Source organism: Echeneis naucrates, chromosome 14 (genome assembly GCF_900963305.1).
Source record: "Echeneis naucrates chromosome 14, fEcheNa1.1, whole genome shotgun sequence".
Lineage (NCBI taxonomy): Eukaryota > Metazoa > Chordata > Actinopteri > Carangiformes > Echeneidae > Echeneis > Echeneis naucrates.
Genome location: NC_042524.1, coordinates 21,699,344 through 21,717,427, shown reverse-complemented (window position 1 = coordinate 21,717,427; position 18,084 = coordinate 21,699,344). Strand labels below are relative to the sequence as shown.

Below are 18,084 nucleotides of genomic sequence, written 5' to 3'. Positions count from 1 at the left end.
TGCCTCCAAGACTGTCTCACTGCCTGTGTCTTGGCAAGCAGAATACACCTCTCTAACATTTGTTCTACTGTGGCCATTTAGTTCAACTATTATGTTCATGTTTCTTTATTCCAACTATCCCCTTGAACAACAAAGACTATATGTCTTTGTCACTTCCTGTGACATCCTTATTTGGAAAAGGATCCATGGACTTCATCTATTTTTCATGGGGCTTAATGAATCCATTATTATTGGGAACAAGCATGTGGCGACACCAAAGTGGAAACAACCCACGCACAGTATGAAATCTGGAGTGTTGGACTGTAAACCTTCAAAAAAACTGTAGATTTTGTTTAGACAAAAATTCTTTTGGTGACTTAGGGTCAATAAACCAAGTTGTGCTGGGTTAGTAATGGTATATGGTATATGGTTATAAGGCATATAACTTATCTACATTACCAGCTGTTCACCTGGAGATGTAGATAACACACAGGGCTCTGGCAAACTTTTTTCAGCCCTGCAGCCCCCCGTTTCTTTACAAACTATGTGACAAATTGGATAAAATTTTTCTTTCAACAAGACGTCATTAATTATTTTAATATAGCCAACAAAATATTAGATACATTTAGTGTAGAATCTTCTTTCCAACAGGCCGGGTGTCTTTGTTAGGTCAAATATCACAATAAGATGCAAGGGTTGAAATAAATAACATGTTTATTTAACTGCTCATTACAGAAGCATAAGAGCAACACATCTTTGGCTTTGCCTCTATGCATTTGAAAGAAAAGAAGGTACTGTTTAAAAGTATGCACTTTTTAAACATTCTGCAAAATGAAGATATTTTTAAATGACATCTATCTTACTGCTCCGAAGACAGTAACATTTCACACAAACTGAAACACACAATTTGCCTCTACTACTTTGAAAGTATTTTGGAAAACCAAAGTAAATAAAGTTATAATAAAAAGATGGATAAATACACATACTGTACCATTTATCAAACGTATTTATCAATGCTGTGCACCCAGGATTGGTCACCATGCTGAGAGGCACCATATCTTAAGCAATGAACTCAGTTATTGCCTGAGTAACATCCCCGTGCCATTTAGGACTATGCTCATACAGAGCGCCTCTTTCAAACATGTCGGGGAATGATGTCTGCCTTGGGTTTAGTGTGTGTGGCACACTGGTGCTTGGCTGTCGTAAATGTCTTTGTGGTGGTTTTTAAGTGCTGGAAGAGGTTTGTTCTGTTGCAGCACGACAACGCTGCGCAGCATCTTCCTTTTTAAAGCTGAAATAATTCCACACTGCTGAATGGGCTGTTCCTCATCGAGATCAAACTCTCAGTTAAGTCAGTTTCTGATGGTTCCATCGAACCAGAGACCATTGCGCAAAAGGCTAAGGTACAGTATAAAAATTTCTGCTCTTGCGCTCTCTCTCACGCGTGTCACTAAACATTTTTTTATTTTTTTACGTGGCCACATTATAATCACACACGTTGCATTAGAAAATCAAAGAAAAGATTAGAAAATTGCATTTTATCATATTGCAGTATTATTGCAAATGCAATTAAACATTCAGCACTGATACTACTACATGTAAATAACATGAATGTTTGTTTGTTTTTACTTAAACCAAAAATACCCTGATATTCTTCTGGAATAAATGGTACATGAACTACACGTATATAGAGCTTTTCTAGTCTTATTGACCACTTTGCAATGGACACACATACACTAGACGTCATGGATGCAAAGGAAGAAGAAGGAGATGGCAGACATAACAGCAGGAAGATAGAGACAGAACACATTTAAGCCCTGCCCACACCAGAGGGGAAAGCAATCAAGAGCTCTCCACCCACTTCGTATTGTGCGAAGGTGTCTCTTGTCACTCTCTGTGCCCCAGCAAACACAGAGAAATGCCCAAAGCTGGTGCGTGTTAGGGTGGTGGTCTACTAACGGGGTAAAGAACCCTGTTAGTATAATCTAAGTTTTTATAAGCTGCTGAACAGAAAAAATTTGCCTTTAAGATGAGAGAAGAGGATACAGGCAGTAAGACTAGGGGTGCCATCGTCGGCTACACATCATCCTTGAAGACTGGCTAGTCAGAGCTGGCTGATTTATGGTGGAACACAACTTGGATCTATTCTCTTACAAAAGAAGTTATTTGCATCCAAAGATTTGTAATTTCTCATTGTTGTGTGAATGTATATTCCTAACAAAAAGGAAAAATAAATAATGAGCAATTAGCCCTCACTAGATACTCTTCTCATGCCAAGCTTTTATTAGAATATTTTGTAACACACGGGGTGTAATATTAAATTTTATGAAGCTAATAAAAAGTTAATAAAGCTATGCGAATTAATTCTTTTTAACTCTAATTTAAAGTTGCTGAATTGGCAAGGCTAACTGCAGGAGCTGAAGCTTACCAAGGCTAACGTACATCCAACAACTATGTTTCAACTCCATAAAGTGGGGCAGATTTGAAACGTTTGGGTTATAAAAAGCTGTGAAGCATTTTTCAAATTGGTGCTGTCACCTTGAGGATATAGCTTTTTCAGTGGATTTCTGTTAGTATAGCTGCTGATTTCCTGTTTAGTTTCATTCTTAGCTCATTGAATCTTAAACCTGAAAAACATACACTACAACATTCCATCCATGCAAGTAAATCCAGTGTATAGAAGCCATTCATGCCACTACTGTGCTTACTTTTATACAGGTTTGAAAACCTCTTCCCCCTTTTCAGCTTTTCAAACAAAAGCTTTTGTTTGACCTGTGTCCCACTAGAGACTGAAACACGTGTGCATGTATAATCAAAGACTACATCCTGCTGGTATTTACTTAATTAAGGATGTACAAATTTGACCTGTATGTGAAAATTGTTTTCTCTCTCTATGTTATCTATACACTCTAATCAGGTATGTAAAACCCTTAATCCCTGATGAGTCTTTGCTCTCCACCTGAAATTCAAGTGCTATTTGATGTGTAAAGTAAAATCTTTGACTTTTTTTCTGCATCTTTCAACTTTTGAATTCTTATTGTGTTTTTTTTTTTTTTTTGTTTTTGTTTTTTAATTTGGCAAAATTGATGAGATACAATGCTGCCGAATTTAAAAATAGATATTTTGCTGTTTCAGGTTTCAACGTTGTTTTGGCATACTGTTTCAAAAGGCACAACGTCAAATTCTCAGTTGAAACTCCAATTGACAGTAATAGTTTGTGGAATGAATATAATGTCACCCGTTGTTTTCAACTTGTCTTTGAATAGCAAGTTTGTTTTTATAAAACCATGTAAATGATACAGTGATGAAAATAAGAAAGAAACATGCAGTTACAAACTGCCTTTTTACACACATTCAACTCTTTTTAGAAACTCTTCTCCGCGTTTTTTGCTAGTTAATGTTTTAATCCTTTTGATATCTACATAGTTCCAAGATAAGGTGAACATAGGCCTCTTTCCATTGGGTGATGTGACTCTAAAGAGGGTGGATTTGTAGTTTCTAGATAACCATCCTCAGACCTAGTCATGATAAAGTACCCATTCACATCTCTGTGTAATGTCTCTTTGCTCCATGTCAGTTAAGCAAGGAGCACCCAAACATTCAGCTGCTGATGAAGGTTTTTTTATCCATTTACTGGAGCTTATCACTTCACAGGTTTCGTCCATTAATATCCACTCAGATGAACATGGAAAGCTGTGACAGGTTGTCTCTGTGTGTTTTTGGTAATTGACATCTGCTTACTCTGCTCTTGTGGTATTCACTTACCCCAGCTGGAAAGTGCATGCCTTAGGCATGCCCACCAACAGAGCATCTGCTGAATGTGAAGATTTTTCCCTTGCTCCTTCGTGACTTGTCACTTGTCACAGCGCCCATTGTGTTTGCCACACTGGTTTAGTTCTTTAACAAGAGACACTTGTGTTAGCTCCTGCTTATGCTGATTAGCATTATGTTATCTCCAGACATGCTGGTGCCTGCAGCCTCTGAGGCAGCAGAGGACATTTTCCCATACAGAGTGAATTAGCCTCAAATCTCCAGGGCAACACATATCGGGGCATGTAGAGCCCAAGTTGCAGCTAACCTGGATGCCCATGGGAAGTATGTGTTGCACTTCAGTAGTTGTCCTGCAAAAAAAAAAAGAAATAAAGCTGCTTAGTGTTATCTCTTCCCTTTAAAGAGACAATGACAGAAAAAAGCAGGGGGGACAAGGTGGAGCACAAAATATTTCTTGCATCATATCTTGATCAGCACTAAGTTACACAAACTCATAAAGAATGAACCATGAATCTTTATGATTTTGAAGCACTATTCCCTGAGGAAAAAAAACCAAGCCCAAAACAGAAAAACAAATAGCTTTCGCAAAAGTAAAGTCACATGACATCCTGGATCTGTCCTTTAATTTTAATTTGCATATTTAATGAACTCTTCTCTGACCCATGTCCCATCAGTTGATCAGCTGACTAATTTTAATCAAAGTGTTCAATAATATCGCTCTTAAGTTCATAAAGGTCACTCCCACATCAGAATCACTTCCACATTGGGCATGTAGTCATCAGTCAGTTTTTGATCAAATCAGCTCCAGCTCTGCTAGAACCCATGGGCATCTCTTCATCAGTCTCTGCTTGTCCCTATCAAGGCTGAAATATAAATAGCCGATTCCCTCAGACCTCAGAAGTGTGGTCTGCATTCCACAGCAGATGCATGTGAACAATAAGGTATCATAGTATTGACAATAGCAGCTGTAAGAAAGAGCCAGGCCCCCAGCCTCTCAACCCCCAACTTTAACCCACAATGGGCTGTGGGAAAAGTTAGTTTGACCTCTGTGACCTATTGTATCCATTTTAACTCAAGACTAGTGAATAGAGACAGAGAAAAGTCTGTTTTGCTCCCAACTTTCAATGGTTATGTGTATATGAAGTTCATATTTACATAGTCAATAGTTAGCCTACACAATACTTTTTCAGCTTAGGCAATGGACCTGTTTCTCCTTTAGTTGCTTCTTTCACCAAGCCAGAGACATGTTGGGGGGATCTAGAGAGAAACAATGCCAATGTTTTTTTGCTCAGTCCAATGTTGTTTTTCTGAAATTACAGAAAAAGCGTCTTGGAAGGAAAATTAGCCATTAAATTATGTGTAACTATTCAATGCAGATCAAGAGGACAAAGCATATTGCAGAAGGACACAGTAGCGGACAAAGGTCATTTCGTAAGTAATAATATTCACGTTATGTTACCTGTCTTCTTCTGAATTACCAGTGCATTGAAGGAAGATCAATTTCCTTATTCTTTAGAGTCAGTATGACAGGGTAACAGTATGGCTTACTGCTGTGGCTCACATGACCAAACTATTCATTTAGCAACCCTCATTGAGAAAGCCATTGTAAAATTAGAACTAGCGGATTGGCTGGATGGAAGCAGCAAACAATTATTTGAAATGTGTCTATCAAATATGATGCAGTCGATATTGTGTATAAACAGAGCAAAAGAGTTGCAACATATCTGATAAAGAGCTATGAATCAGATTTAGAAATTTGTGTGCAGATACAATAAGTTGATCAGCAAAAAAAAAAACAGAGTAAAAATTTGAAAGTAAAATATAATATGTTACCCAAAGGAAAACAAATGTTTCTGTATGCATTAGTAAGGCTTGGTGTTGGCTTTTTTCAAACCAAATTTGATTGACGTCTATTTTTTTTCTTAAAAATAAACCAGAAATTATGAAGAAATTATCTTAAACAAGGCTTTCATTTAGTTTTGATTATCCCTTTTGGGATTAAAGCAAAGGTTTTCCTTGCAGTTTAAGTGCAACGAAAGTTCTTCAAAAGTTCTCGTTTTGCATTTATTCCAAATTATGATTGAGTTGGGTCCCATTTCTGTCCAAGTGGAGCTGCTGTATGTCGTTTTCCAAGATGGTGGACCTGACTGAGCATCACCTTGCATATGAAACTCACATTGCGTAACAGCCCTCTCGCAAATACAGGAGCACAAGAGAAGCGTCAGTGGTGGAAGTTAAAGAGAAAAATTCCGTCCATCCATCTTCTAGGGTCTTTCTGGGTAGTCGGGGTGCTATAGCCATTCTCAGCCAACTCTCGGGGCGAAGGGTGGGGTACACCCTGGATTGGTCGCCAGTCCATCACAGAGCCAACACACAGAGACAAACAACCATTCAGGCTCGCATACAGACAATTACGGACATATAGACATACGGACAATTTAGAATCACCAGTTAACCTAAACATGCCTGTCTTTGGATGGCGGGACAAAACCGGAGTACCCAGAGTAAACGCACGCAGACACAGGAGGAACGTGCAAACTCTGCACAGAAAAGACCCGGGCCAGGAATCAAACCCACAAAATTCTTATTGTAGGGCGACAGTGCTAACCACTACGGTGCCATGCTGCCCAAGAGAAAAATTATTTTAATTAAAAAAAAAAAAAAAAAAGGCCTAAACAACTACAAATTCAAATTAATCGATAAAATCAATCTATAGCCCAGCTTTATACATTAGTGTAATATATAGATTGGGAGTGGTGTCAGAAGTGGTGATAGTTGGAATTACAGTCTAAAATAACTTAATCCTTACTGGGAGCACGACTTTTTAATTGTTTGAAGGCATCTGGGTCATTGTAGAAAGCGCTGTTGCCTCACTACAAGAAGGTTCAGTTCCCGGGTCTGGAGCCTTTTTGTGTGGCATTTCCATGTTCTCCCTGTTCCTGGATGGATTTCCTCTGGTTGCTCCAGTTTCCTCCCACCATCCGAAGGTAAGGTTAATTGGTGACTAAATTGCCCCTAAGTCTGAGTGTGAGTGGACTGGCGACCTGTCCAGAGTGTACCCCACGATCACCCAAACTGACCTGAGATTGGCTAGCACCCTCCACAACCTGGAAATGGATAAACGGTCGAAAAAGAATGAAGGAAATCTGATGTCAAAGTGATTCAAAAATACTTTTCTGTTCTTATGTTTTCCCTGAAAAGTGAACTGCCATATCACAGAAGAGAGCGGTATGTAAATTAGCTGGTTAGATTCCTCTCTGAAGGTCCGTATTATAGAGTGAACTGTGAAGCAGCTCAGATTTGGATGCACTCTTAGCTTTTGTCATTGGCATCCCATGGACAAGGACATGTTCGACATGAGTTCCACAAATCTCATCAGAAACCATTTGTCTCTTTTCCTTTGCCCTTAATCTTGTTATTCCACCTTCTTACTCCTCCTATCCTCAGGTCTTTGTGGAGCCATTGTTCCAAAGCACATGAACTGACCCATTATCCTTTTATCTATCTGTCCTAAGGTTCTGATATGTGAACAATTTTGACTGTTTTTGTTTGCACCTGGGGAATTTGATTCTAGTTGGGCTCCAGCTTTGATGACGTGAGTTTATGATATTGAGTGCCAGTGCTTTCCATATGAGCACATGATATAGCCAGGGTTAGGCTATTTGAAAGGTTTTGTGTGCAGTTTTTCACAAAAAAATCAACAAATCAGAATCGTATGAAACAGGAGAATAGTCTTTATAGCTTTTGAAATTGGTCTGTCTTTGGTAGATGGCATTGAGGTTTGGGATGTTTAGTTAATAGGCCCACATATAGTGTGCAGTGGTTTACAACCTGCTCCAGTATATCCAGGACAGTACTTCAAGGTCCAAGACATTGCTCACACTGCTTTATTCATGTGTATGTGAGAAAGACAAAGTAGATGTCTGCCTAAATGAAAGCTTTCTGTGTCAGGACTGGCAAGTGGCCATAGGTCGTTATTTTAAACTTCAGAAGAATTTATCGGGACTTACCAGACATGACAGACATCTACACTGGTGTTGTCCCTCCACTTCAGTTTCAGCTGCAAAGGAAAAGTCATGCTATCTTTCTGCTGTTTCTGCAGAGTTTCTGCTGCACTGTGCTTGTTTAAAAAAACTATTTTTAGAGGTGTCATAGCAAAGGCCACACCCCCACCTCTGCTATGTTTGCTTTTTCTTTCAAAAAAAACAAAAAGAAATGTGCTAATATCCTGTGGTATCCTGTGATCTCTGTAAAATGCATAAAAATAGAAACAAATATAACTTGCAATTCTTAATATGAGAAAATTTAACCACATATCGGAAAGATATCTAAAGCTGGCGAGGATTTAATGGGTTTGGGTTTTTAATGGTTATTTCATTTATTTATTTTTTCAAATTCAGAAAAACTCAAACATAGCTCAGAAGTAGAGCTGCATGCTGCATGCTGCCCTGGGTTCAAATCCCAGCCACAAAGTAAATCAGTTGTAGGCTTGTGCCGGTTCCAAGTTCAGAGAAATGGGGAGGGTTGCAACAAAAAGTGTAAAAATGCAATGCAAGTCACAGAGCTTACCTGCTATGGCAAACCCAAATAGGTAAAAAGCTGAAAGAAGGGGAAAAAATTACAATCCCGCCCTGCATGCATTTTAGGACTGCATTTAAAGTCTGTGTGGTGACTGGGACAGGTTTTCAGTGTGCTCATGAAATAGTATCTCTTCACAGTAGAGTTTTGAATTAAATAGATGGAGGGACACATTGACAGTTTGTTTCAAGTGTATTCCCTTTAACGTTACTGCAGATTGTTACAGATGTTGTTAGTCAGTGATATTGACAAATGCCATAAACCAAGTGCCAGCAAGCCGACCCATTACTGCCAGTAACCCTAACATCTTGGCCTTACGCCTTGGGCTTTGAGTAATCTTGACTTGTAGTTTTACAGTGGGATGAGGGGGTACTGGATACAGATGGTACTGGTTAAAAATGGTCACTTCAATCGTGCAGTGTGAGATTCATGCTTTGTGTGAAATGTACGTCATAACTGTAGCCACTAGGTGGAAGGATAGTACTGAAATCCAGTTCAAAAGATTTTGGGACAATTCCACTTTTGGCCAGCTGAGGCAATGCATGGGCCAACAAGTTTTCTGCGACTCTCCTGTCCTACTTGTTACATTCCTCAAGAAAATTTCTCCCTGTCCATTGTAATTCACAAACACACACACTCACACACATACACTAAGAAAAACCTGCCACACCTTCCTTATGTTTAGTTAGTACTCCTCTTCATCTGAGATTTATTATATATTTGGCAGTTTAATTTATTTTATACATTTTATATATTAGCTCCTAAAAAATATTAGATGACAAAAATTATGAAGTAAAAATACAGTACAATAGCCCCCAATAAAATACAAAATAAACATCTTTTTCTACATTGTGTTTCTTCAAATTACTAAACTTTCTTTGCTGCTCAATAAAAGACTTGACTTCATGATAACTTAGGAGTGGATCAGCATCAGAGTTGATTTATTCAAGCCAAATCATAACAAAGTTACATTAAGGCACTTCACATATAGAGCAGGTCTAGACCAAACTCTTTATAAATTTATTTTAAGAGACCCAACAGATCCCCCGATAAGCGAGCACTTGGCAACAGTGGCAAGGAAAAACTTCCTTTAAGAGGCAGAAACCTCGAGCAGAACCAGACTCGGGGGGGTGGCCATCTGCCTCGACTGGTTGGGTTGAGAGTGGGAGAGAGAGAGAGAGAGAGAGAGAGTGAGATAGGCATTGAAGGGGGGGGGGGGGGGGGGGGGGGGGGGTGTAGGCAGGAACATGTTGCTGCATGAAGTTCATGGAGTTGAGCTGTAATACAGAATTAATGAAATATGGGACCAGCAGGTGTTGCAGGAACATGAGATGGCGATGAGTCACCTGCAGGATGAGGACAGGGAGAGAGAGGAGAGGAACTGGGAGAGACAGAGACTCCTTTGCCACTTACTTCCAGATTAACTTTGCCTCCTCCCCCAAGTTCATGTTCACTGGTCCCTGCTGCTGTTTTATGGTGGCATCTACCTACTCACCAATGCCCCTAGTGGCTGTTTGGGCACATGGCAGCATCTAATGAAAACAATTACTCCTCCTCTAAAAAGACACATGAATCACGCGTGAATCATGTGAGAATCATCCGTGAATACGACCAAATTCAACCAGGAACAACTGTATGGCCCAGGATTAGCCTTTTAATGTGCTGACAGTGTGTCTTTCATTTACCTGTGGGAGTACCAAAATCCCTTAAATTTTAACTTGGCTTTCTTCTGGGTGAAAACTATAACATCACAAGGGACGAAAACGAATCCAGAATGAAAAATAAGAGTATATTTTTATTTGATTGATTCAATAACCCTGTTAAACTCCATATTTATATTGACACCCATGATTGAAGTTATTTTCTTTCCAAATGTTGCCTGTCTGACCTTGGTCCAAGTGGTTAATCTCACAATCTCTTGCACAGCATTTTATAAGGAAGCTGACTGTGTCTTTCCGGAGTAGGGGTGCATTTGAATTCTCAGATAGTACAAAGTAGAATGCTAAAAGGAGTATTTATTTTTGAGGGAAGTCAAGCAACCACTTGACCAACCACTATGCCACCGTGCTGCCCCTTGTTAGCAAATATATCTGGAATAATAAGATTACAGCGTTCATTTTAATTTTGGCCAAGGAAGGCTACGTGTTTTTATCTCCACTAGCTGAAGACTGTTATATGAGTGGAAGACATGCCAACTGCATATCTTCCACTTACAGTTGGGCCAGGGGCTCCAGCCAGTGGAGCTGAATTACAATATTAACTCATCTTCCAAACTGGGCTCTCAGATTTTCCATACAAAATTGTTATTTATGCTGGGTGGCAAATGAAAATGCAAATGGAATGGAATTTTTATTTTTGACTTGGAGAACCCATGAAGTACATTTTTTAATATCTCACTTACTCTCCATTGACTTTGTATCATGTGAAAGTGTCTCTTGTCACGCTCTGTGTGCCAGCAAACACAAACAAATGCCCAAAAGCTTCTGTGTGGTAGAGTGGTCTACTAACAGGGTAAAGAACTCTGATCTATGTTTTTAGAAGATGCTGACCAGAAAAAATAGCTTTAAAGATGTGAGACGTGGATACAGGTAAGGATGAGGAGGAGAGGCCTTGAAGACCAGGCAGTCAGAGTTGGCTGGCCAACGCTAACCTGCTGCAGCAGAAACAGGCTCTAATTTGAAAACTAGGTCTATCCAAAAATCTTTTCCTAGATTCTTTGTGATCTTATTTACTGTAGCAGACTGTCTTTGTGTTTACGTATACACTGCATTTGAAACTGTGAAACGTCACTAACCTTTTCAATGGCCGAAAAAAACCTAAAACACACATCCTGCGGTTGAGTTAAAGTCACTTGTAATTTGTATTAGCATGAAATTAAGCTGTAAATAAAATATATTGTATCACTAGGGTTAGACGAATATTATTTTTTTTTACTAGACAGCAATAATGTAATCCTTTTTACTGTATACTAAATGATTGCGAAAGTGCACAGTCTCTGTATGAAATCACTCATGTGTTTAGGTTAGTCAAACTATCACTGTTGATTAAATGCAGTATCCAGTGTAAATAAACCAAGTGGAAACAAACCAAACCATCTCACACCTCAAAATTTAGAGAAGTTGTCTTTCTGCTGTCTGCTCAGCTGTCTGCTCCCAGATCGTAATAATTTGCCAACCAGCTCAAATTTACTGAGACAGTCTGTTAACTTCCTGATCAAAGCTGAATCTTCCTGGATATTAATTTTAGCTGTCTTTAAAGCTGTTTTTCCATCAGAGAAAACATGTAAACATTTTTTTTTTTTATTTTACATCTTCTTCACAAAAATTTAAGTAGTCATATACATTGTACACATGGTTGTTTTAATTTGAAAGATGCTTTCTGCACAATTAATTTGAAATATACAAATAAATAAATAACAAATAAAACTGGGTTGATGCAAAAATCTTTTCCTGGATTCAAGCTTTGTGTTATCCAAAGTTCCCACAATTGATCTGTTGTTTTAGAGATTCAAACAATAATGACAAGTCAAAATGGCACTTAATCTCATCTCATTTTCTATAATGATTATCCATTAGGGTTGTAGGCGGTGCTGGTGCTGATCCCAGCTGATATTGGTATAGGGTGGGTTTCATCAGGGTCAGGTCACCAGCCAATTGCAGGCAAAAAATAATTTGCACTCACATTACAGTCAATTTATAGTCACCAATTAACCTGAACCTGCATGTCTTTAAACTGTGGCAAGACACCAGAGTACCTGGAGGAAACCCACGAACCCCCAGTGAACATGCTAACTTCACACAGAAAGACTCCAGGCCAAGGAATCCGACCCAGATTCTTGTTGCTGTGGGGATAAGAACCATACTATCTGCTACCAGCACTTAATATTTGTTGCTGATTTTCTAATGATAACACCACGAGACTGTAACACAACTATACTGGAGTGTCTGAGATTTCAAAAGGCCAAGAAACTGATCTATTTGCCTCTCACTTCATGAGCATTCCACACAGGCAGGAACTCAGGACAGTAACCTGAGGCTTTCAGGAGGACTGCTTTTGTAAGTGGCACTTCTGGCAGTAACTATAGCATTTTTTTTTTTTTTTTTGTATTTAAATTTTTATTGATTTTTCAGGTCAATTCCTCCTTAAAATTTGTGGCAACTATAGTGTATTTTAATACTGTTGTTTTTTGTGTTACAGAGCGTGGTGCAGACAGTGTGACTGCTTTGTATGGGGAGACTATTCTAATACCGTGTAATGACGAAGTTCAGGAACTAGATGATCTGATGTTCATCAAGTGGAAATACGTAAGTCTATACTGACTAATTGTTGTCTTTGAAGAATTTGAACTTAAGTGATTTTACACTTTCCAGACCAAGAAGAGGGGAAAGAAACACATTTGTTTCTGTTGCGGCCCCTTGGCTCATATAAGCAAGATGCAGAGAGTTTCAAACAGGTGTCTGTATTTTTATCTTCTTTGTGTTGCACTGTGAAAACTACAGAAGAGGTAAACAAAGAAACACTTTCCTGTAGCTTCTCAACTCACATACAGATTTACAGTACCGTGTATTATATCAAATAATCGCCTATTAAACAAATATGACCATTAAAACAAGGTAATGATTCATACCTCATTCCACATACCAAGGGCACTAGTTTATGGGGGTTTTGATGAGAGCTCTCTTTGCGAGCCTTGTGCTTCATAGATTAGCCCTTTGAGATAGCATATAAACAATACAAAGGCAACAAGGTAAATTACAAAATAAACTTGTTCCTCAAAATACCAACATGGATACAGGATACATGACTACTTTAACATTTTAAACATTTACCTTTACCCTCAACAATGGCAGGAGAAACAGTGATGCACTGTATTACAACAGTAATACAGTCAACACACTTTTCTGTCTTCTGTCTTTTTTGCTTTAGCAAAAAGATGACGGAACTCCTGGTGATCTGTTGATCAAACAAGCTCGCAATGACCAGGCCACAGTTCAGGCTACGGACGGTTATGCACAGCGGATCAGCATTGACGACAAGTTCAACCTGCTTATCACCCAGGCCTCGCTGACTGACCAGAAGACTTTCACATGCATGGTGGTGTCAGAGAGCAACCTCATGGAGTTCTCTGTCTCCGTTTTTGTTCACAGTATGCTCTTTGTGTTATTCATTACAAAATAAACTCATAAATTTTAATTTTATGTTTGGTTTTAATGTTTGGTAACTTGATGGCTGGCCTAAATTGGATAGAATTGAACTGAATCTGAAGCCTGATTCCCTTCCTTTGTCTTTGCAGAGAAACCGTCATCAGTTCAGATAATGGACAAATCTGAAGCATTGCAGAAGGACAAACCAACAACGGTGAGATAATCTTGGTTAGATTGTTGATGCAAAACTATTTTTGATGTACATATGTGAGAGAACTGCAATATATTGTCTAAATAATATATAATGTCTCCTTGTAATTTAATGAATTTCCATTGTGAACACAATTAATACAGCACCACATGTGACATGAAGACCATGTTGAAAGTATTGATGAGCTGTGGAAACGTGTGTGGAAATGTGTGTGAGAAAGTTATTAATTGGATTACTTTCTCACTTCCAGTTTTTTCATAGTTGTGGGAAAAAAATCTACTTGAAGATGAAAACCAATGAGAAAGGAAGCAGCTGACCTTTCCACTTTCATTTTAATTACATGTAATACATATAGTTGTGGGAGTAAAACAGCTTCAGGCTGCTTTAACCATGTGAACTCCTGTTAAAATCATCATTGCTGCATTCAAAAACAATGTAGTTTTATGTTGCCGTAAATTGCTGTCCAAGATGGTGGCCGGCATTTACAGAACAAAGCCCAGCATTAGTATACAGGACTGTCCCTTGGAGAAGCACAAAACCCTGGAGTAAATTAAAATAAAGGATTCGGATGTGACACGTGCTTTTATTTCGCATATATTAATTAGTGTAGCATTGGTGTAGTAATGGCTTTCTTCTGGCGACTCGACCATACAGCCTATTTTTCTTCAAGTGTCTCCTTATTGTGCATCTTGAAATAGCCACACCACTTTTTTTCAGAGAGTCCTGTCTTTCAGCTGAAGTCATCCGTGGGTTTTTCTTTGCATCTCGACCAATTTTCCTGGCCATTGTGGCAGAATTTTGTGTTAGTCGACCTGATCGTGGTTTGGTTTCAACAGAATCTCTAATTTTCCACTTCTTAATTAGAGTTTGAACACTGCTGATTGGCATTCTCAGTTCCTTGGATATCTTCATATGTCCCTTTCCTGTTTTATACAGTTCAATTCCCTTTTCCCGCTGATCTTTTGACAATTCTTTTGCTTTCCCCATTACTGATGTCAGTGCAAGGGTCTGTCAGGAGCCCAGAAACTCACTGAACCTTTATACACACACTGATGACAAGCAGACAGACCACAGGTGTGGTTGTTTACCTTTAGTAGCCAGTCAAACCCATTTTCGTGTCAACTTGTGTGCATGTTATCAGGCCAAAATCTCAATGGTATGTAAACTTTTGATCAGGGTCATCTGTGTAGTTTCTGTTGTCATTATAATTTAAAAAGAGTAAACATAGTTGTTTGATAATAAATGGCTTCACCCAAGCACTAACCATGAGTGAAAGAAAAGTTTTTGCACTATCACTCATATTCTCTGAAAAATAGAAGAAATCATAAATTTTGCCAGGGTATGTAAACTTATGAGCACAATTGTAGTGTAGTGGTGAAGTGGATTTTATTTTGAAATGGGATGCATAGCATGACTGACATTGGACTGTAAGCCATTGCAATTTGACAGAAATGTATATTTATTTGAAGTGTTTTTGCACAGCTTTGACTGACATAAACCATAATACATAAACATGAAATGCATGAACACATTCACACACAATGCTTCAGAATCATAGTGTACCTCTGTATGTCAGGCGGGTTCAAAAAAAGGACACTAGAGAAAACAAACTGCTAAACTTCTGAATGAACTCAGGGCTGACTTCACAGGCGCACTCACGGGAACAGCGCTGGAAGGGGCTGAGGCAAAAGGCAGGGCACTGAAAACAGAAGTTTAAAAAAAAAAAAGCTGAGTCAGCTTCACAGAAGGCCAAGTAGAACAACTAAGCATCTGGTTCAGCGGTGAACAGACAAACAGGCGATGAGTGGGTGAAGCAGCCAGTCTTTTATACCCCAGGAAGGTGGTGGAGTTGATGAGCCCTGAATTGTTTGCAGGTGTGCAGGAGAGCCCAGAGCGGGAAACCCAGCTAGAGGGGGAAAAAAAGGAGGAGGAGAGCATGACAGGGCAGAACCCTGGCACTGTATGGGTTTCACAAATTATTGATCAAAGTTTGACAACACAATAATTACCACAGTTACTTTCTGCCTCTGTATATCATTCCACTATGGCACCTTAGTAATAATCACAGTGTTAGGAGCCAGTGACCAGCATTAAAAAATACAGTCAAATAAAATCTGCTCCAAAGCTAACTCTCATGCTGGGGAAACAAATGCAGGCGCATTTTTTTCTTCCATTCAATATTCTGAACCTCAACAAAAAGCATTTCTGTTGGATTCCTGTTTTACCATTCCACATGTTATTGCAAAGATTATTACACTGATTATGCTAATTTCCTTTGTTTACCCACATCTCAGACATAAATCAGATGACTAACTCTAGCTAATATTACAAACACGGTTATCTTAAGTGATGTAAATATATCTGTAAGCAGTTTAACAAATGCGTTTATTGTGGTAGATTTAAGCCATATGTGAATGTGTAACCAATGGACCATGAGAATGGTAGCACCTTTGTGACATGCCTGTGATTGGCAGCGGTTCTGTGCAGATGTTAAAGCAGTACAGATCATCTGTCATGTATAAATTGCCTTTAATATTACTCTGAAGTGTAGATCTAATAGTCTTGAGAATGATGTATGTTGGTGTACCTTTGACTTTAACTATATATTTTCCTCCATCTGATTATTTTGACCTCTCGGATGCAGATGGAGTATTTCACATATATCTGTGTTTTTCAACACTAGATTTCATATGTTTTTATTTGGATAAGTAGACTTACAATATGCAGGTTCTGTAAGTTTAGCTGATTGTTTTGTACTTCTCTTCTCTCCCTCAACTTGCTCCTTTTCACTCTGCCCAGCTCACCACCCGTACACTCATCACATCTCAGCAAATGTAGGCATTAGGAGCTCACTAGCCTGTGCGTCAGTCATAGACATCTTTTACATTAGCCTTTCCTGATTGATTAGAGGCTTGGTAAGTCAATGTAGGTAGGTGGACCTGTAGGTCAATAAAAACTTGAAAAAATTGCACACACATTCATATGTTTCTCTGCAACAGTCGTTCTTGACATCAAATCTAATTTATTTATATAGTGCCAAATCATAGCAAAGTTACATTAAGGCACTTTACACATAAAGCAGGTCTAGACCAAACTCTGAGTTGTTCAAGAGACCCAACATATTTCTCCAAGCAAACACTTTGAGACAGTGGAAAAATATCCTTGCCTGATGATGAAAGTCCAGGCAGAACCAAGATCAGGGAGAGCAGCCATCTGCCTCAACTGGATGGAAAAAGAACAAGAGAAGGAAAAGACAAGATGTCATAGGAAATGGAAACAAAACATATAGATGTAAATAGGGATTGCAACTTGATAACACTAAATGTGCAATAATAAATATGAGCAGGAGGGGAAATAGGGTTTTCAGAAGTAGTAACAACAGCAGATGATTAGTGATGTGTAATGATAGCTTAACAATGTTTGAGGTGAGTCACATTTCTTGCGTAGTACAGCACATGAAACCAGGTGCTGTGATTCAGTGGTCTTGGAACTCTGCCCTTATCTGGTTCACATACCGTATTTTCTGCCTTTGCTGATCTTCGGTTACAAAGATGATGCAGGGGAACAGGCAGGCAATGTGCTGGTCAACATAAAAACAAAGGGGAAGAAAGAGGTAGAGTGTCGGATTCAAGCCTGGAAAGACAAACAACTCTTGATGAAAAGAGCAGATATGTTTGTCCAACAAGAAAAAGTAAAGTTTCACAGATTTTTCTGTGAATCTGCTATGTTATTAGAATGTTATTTGAACATTATATAGTTTCATATATGTAATATTTTATATTTTATACATATACCTAATATATACACACAATACAGAATAGCAGAAACCTCGGGCAGAACCAGGCTCAGTTAGGGTAGACATCTGTCTCTACCAGTGGGGTTGAGAGACAGAGAGAGAGAGACAGAGGCAGAGAGAAAGAGTGGGCAGATGGATGAGAGAACAAGAACAGGAGGAGAGAAGCCAACTCCCCTCCACCCAAAAAAACAAGAAAAACACTCTCACTCACTCACTTTCAACCACTTATTTGTAAGGGTCATGGGGGGTGCTGAAGCGAATCCCAGCCAACATTCTGTGAGAGGTTGGGGTACACCCTGGACAGGTTACCAGTTTATCGCAGGGCCAACACATAGACACATACAAAGACAAATCACTCACACTCAGCTCTATGAGCAATTTAGATACACCAATCAACCTAGACATCCTTGACTTTGGATTATGGGAGGAAATCAGAGTCCCCAAATGATGCCCACGAAGGCACAGGGAGAACATGAAAACTCCACAAAGAAAGGAGTTGAAAAGGGAATTGCATACATGACCTTCTTGAGGTGAGGCAACAACACTAACCACTATGCCATCGTGCTGTCCGCAAACAAAATAGAGATGTAAATAGTTATTGAAAT

General features: G+C 39.0%; 1 protein-coding gene across 1 annotated transcript in view; it reads left to right on the top strand.

Moving 5' to 3' along the window:
• alcama (activated leukocyte cell adhesion molecule a) overlaps positions 1 to 18,084 on the top strand; it is a 55,991-nt gene that overhangs the window by 12,641 nt on the left and 25,266 nt on the right. Inside the window, exons 2-4 of the mRNA XM_029519924.1 lie at positions 12,526 to 12,632; positions 13,255 to 13,474; positions 13,622 to 13,686. Coding sequence (XP_029375784.1) covers positions 12,526 to 12,632; positions 13,255 to 13,474; positions 13,622 to 13,686 — 392 coding nt within the window. The remainder of the gene's footprint in view (positions 1 to 12,525; positions 12,633 to 13,254; positions 13,475 to 13,621; positions 13,687 to 18,084) is intronic.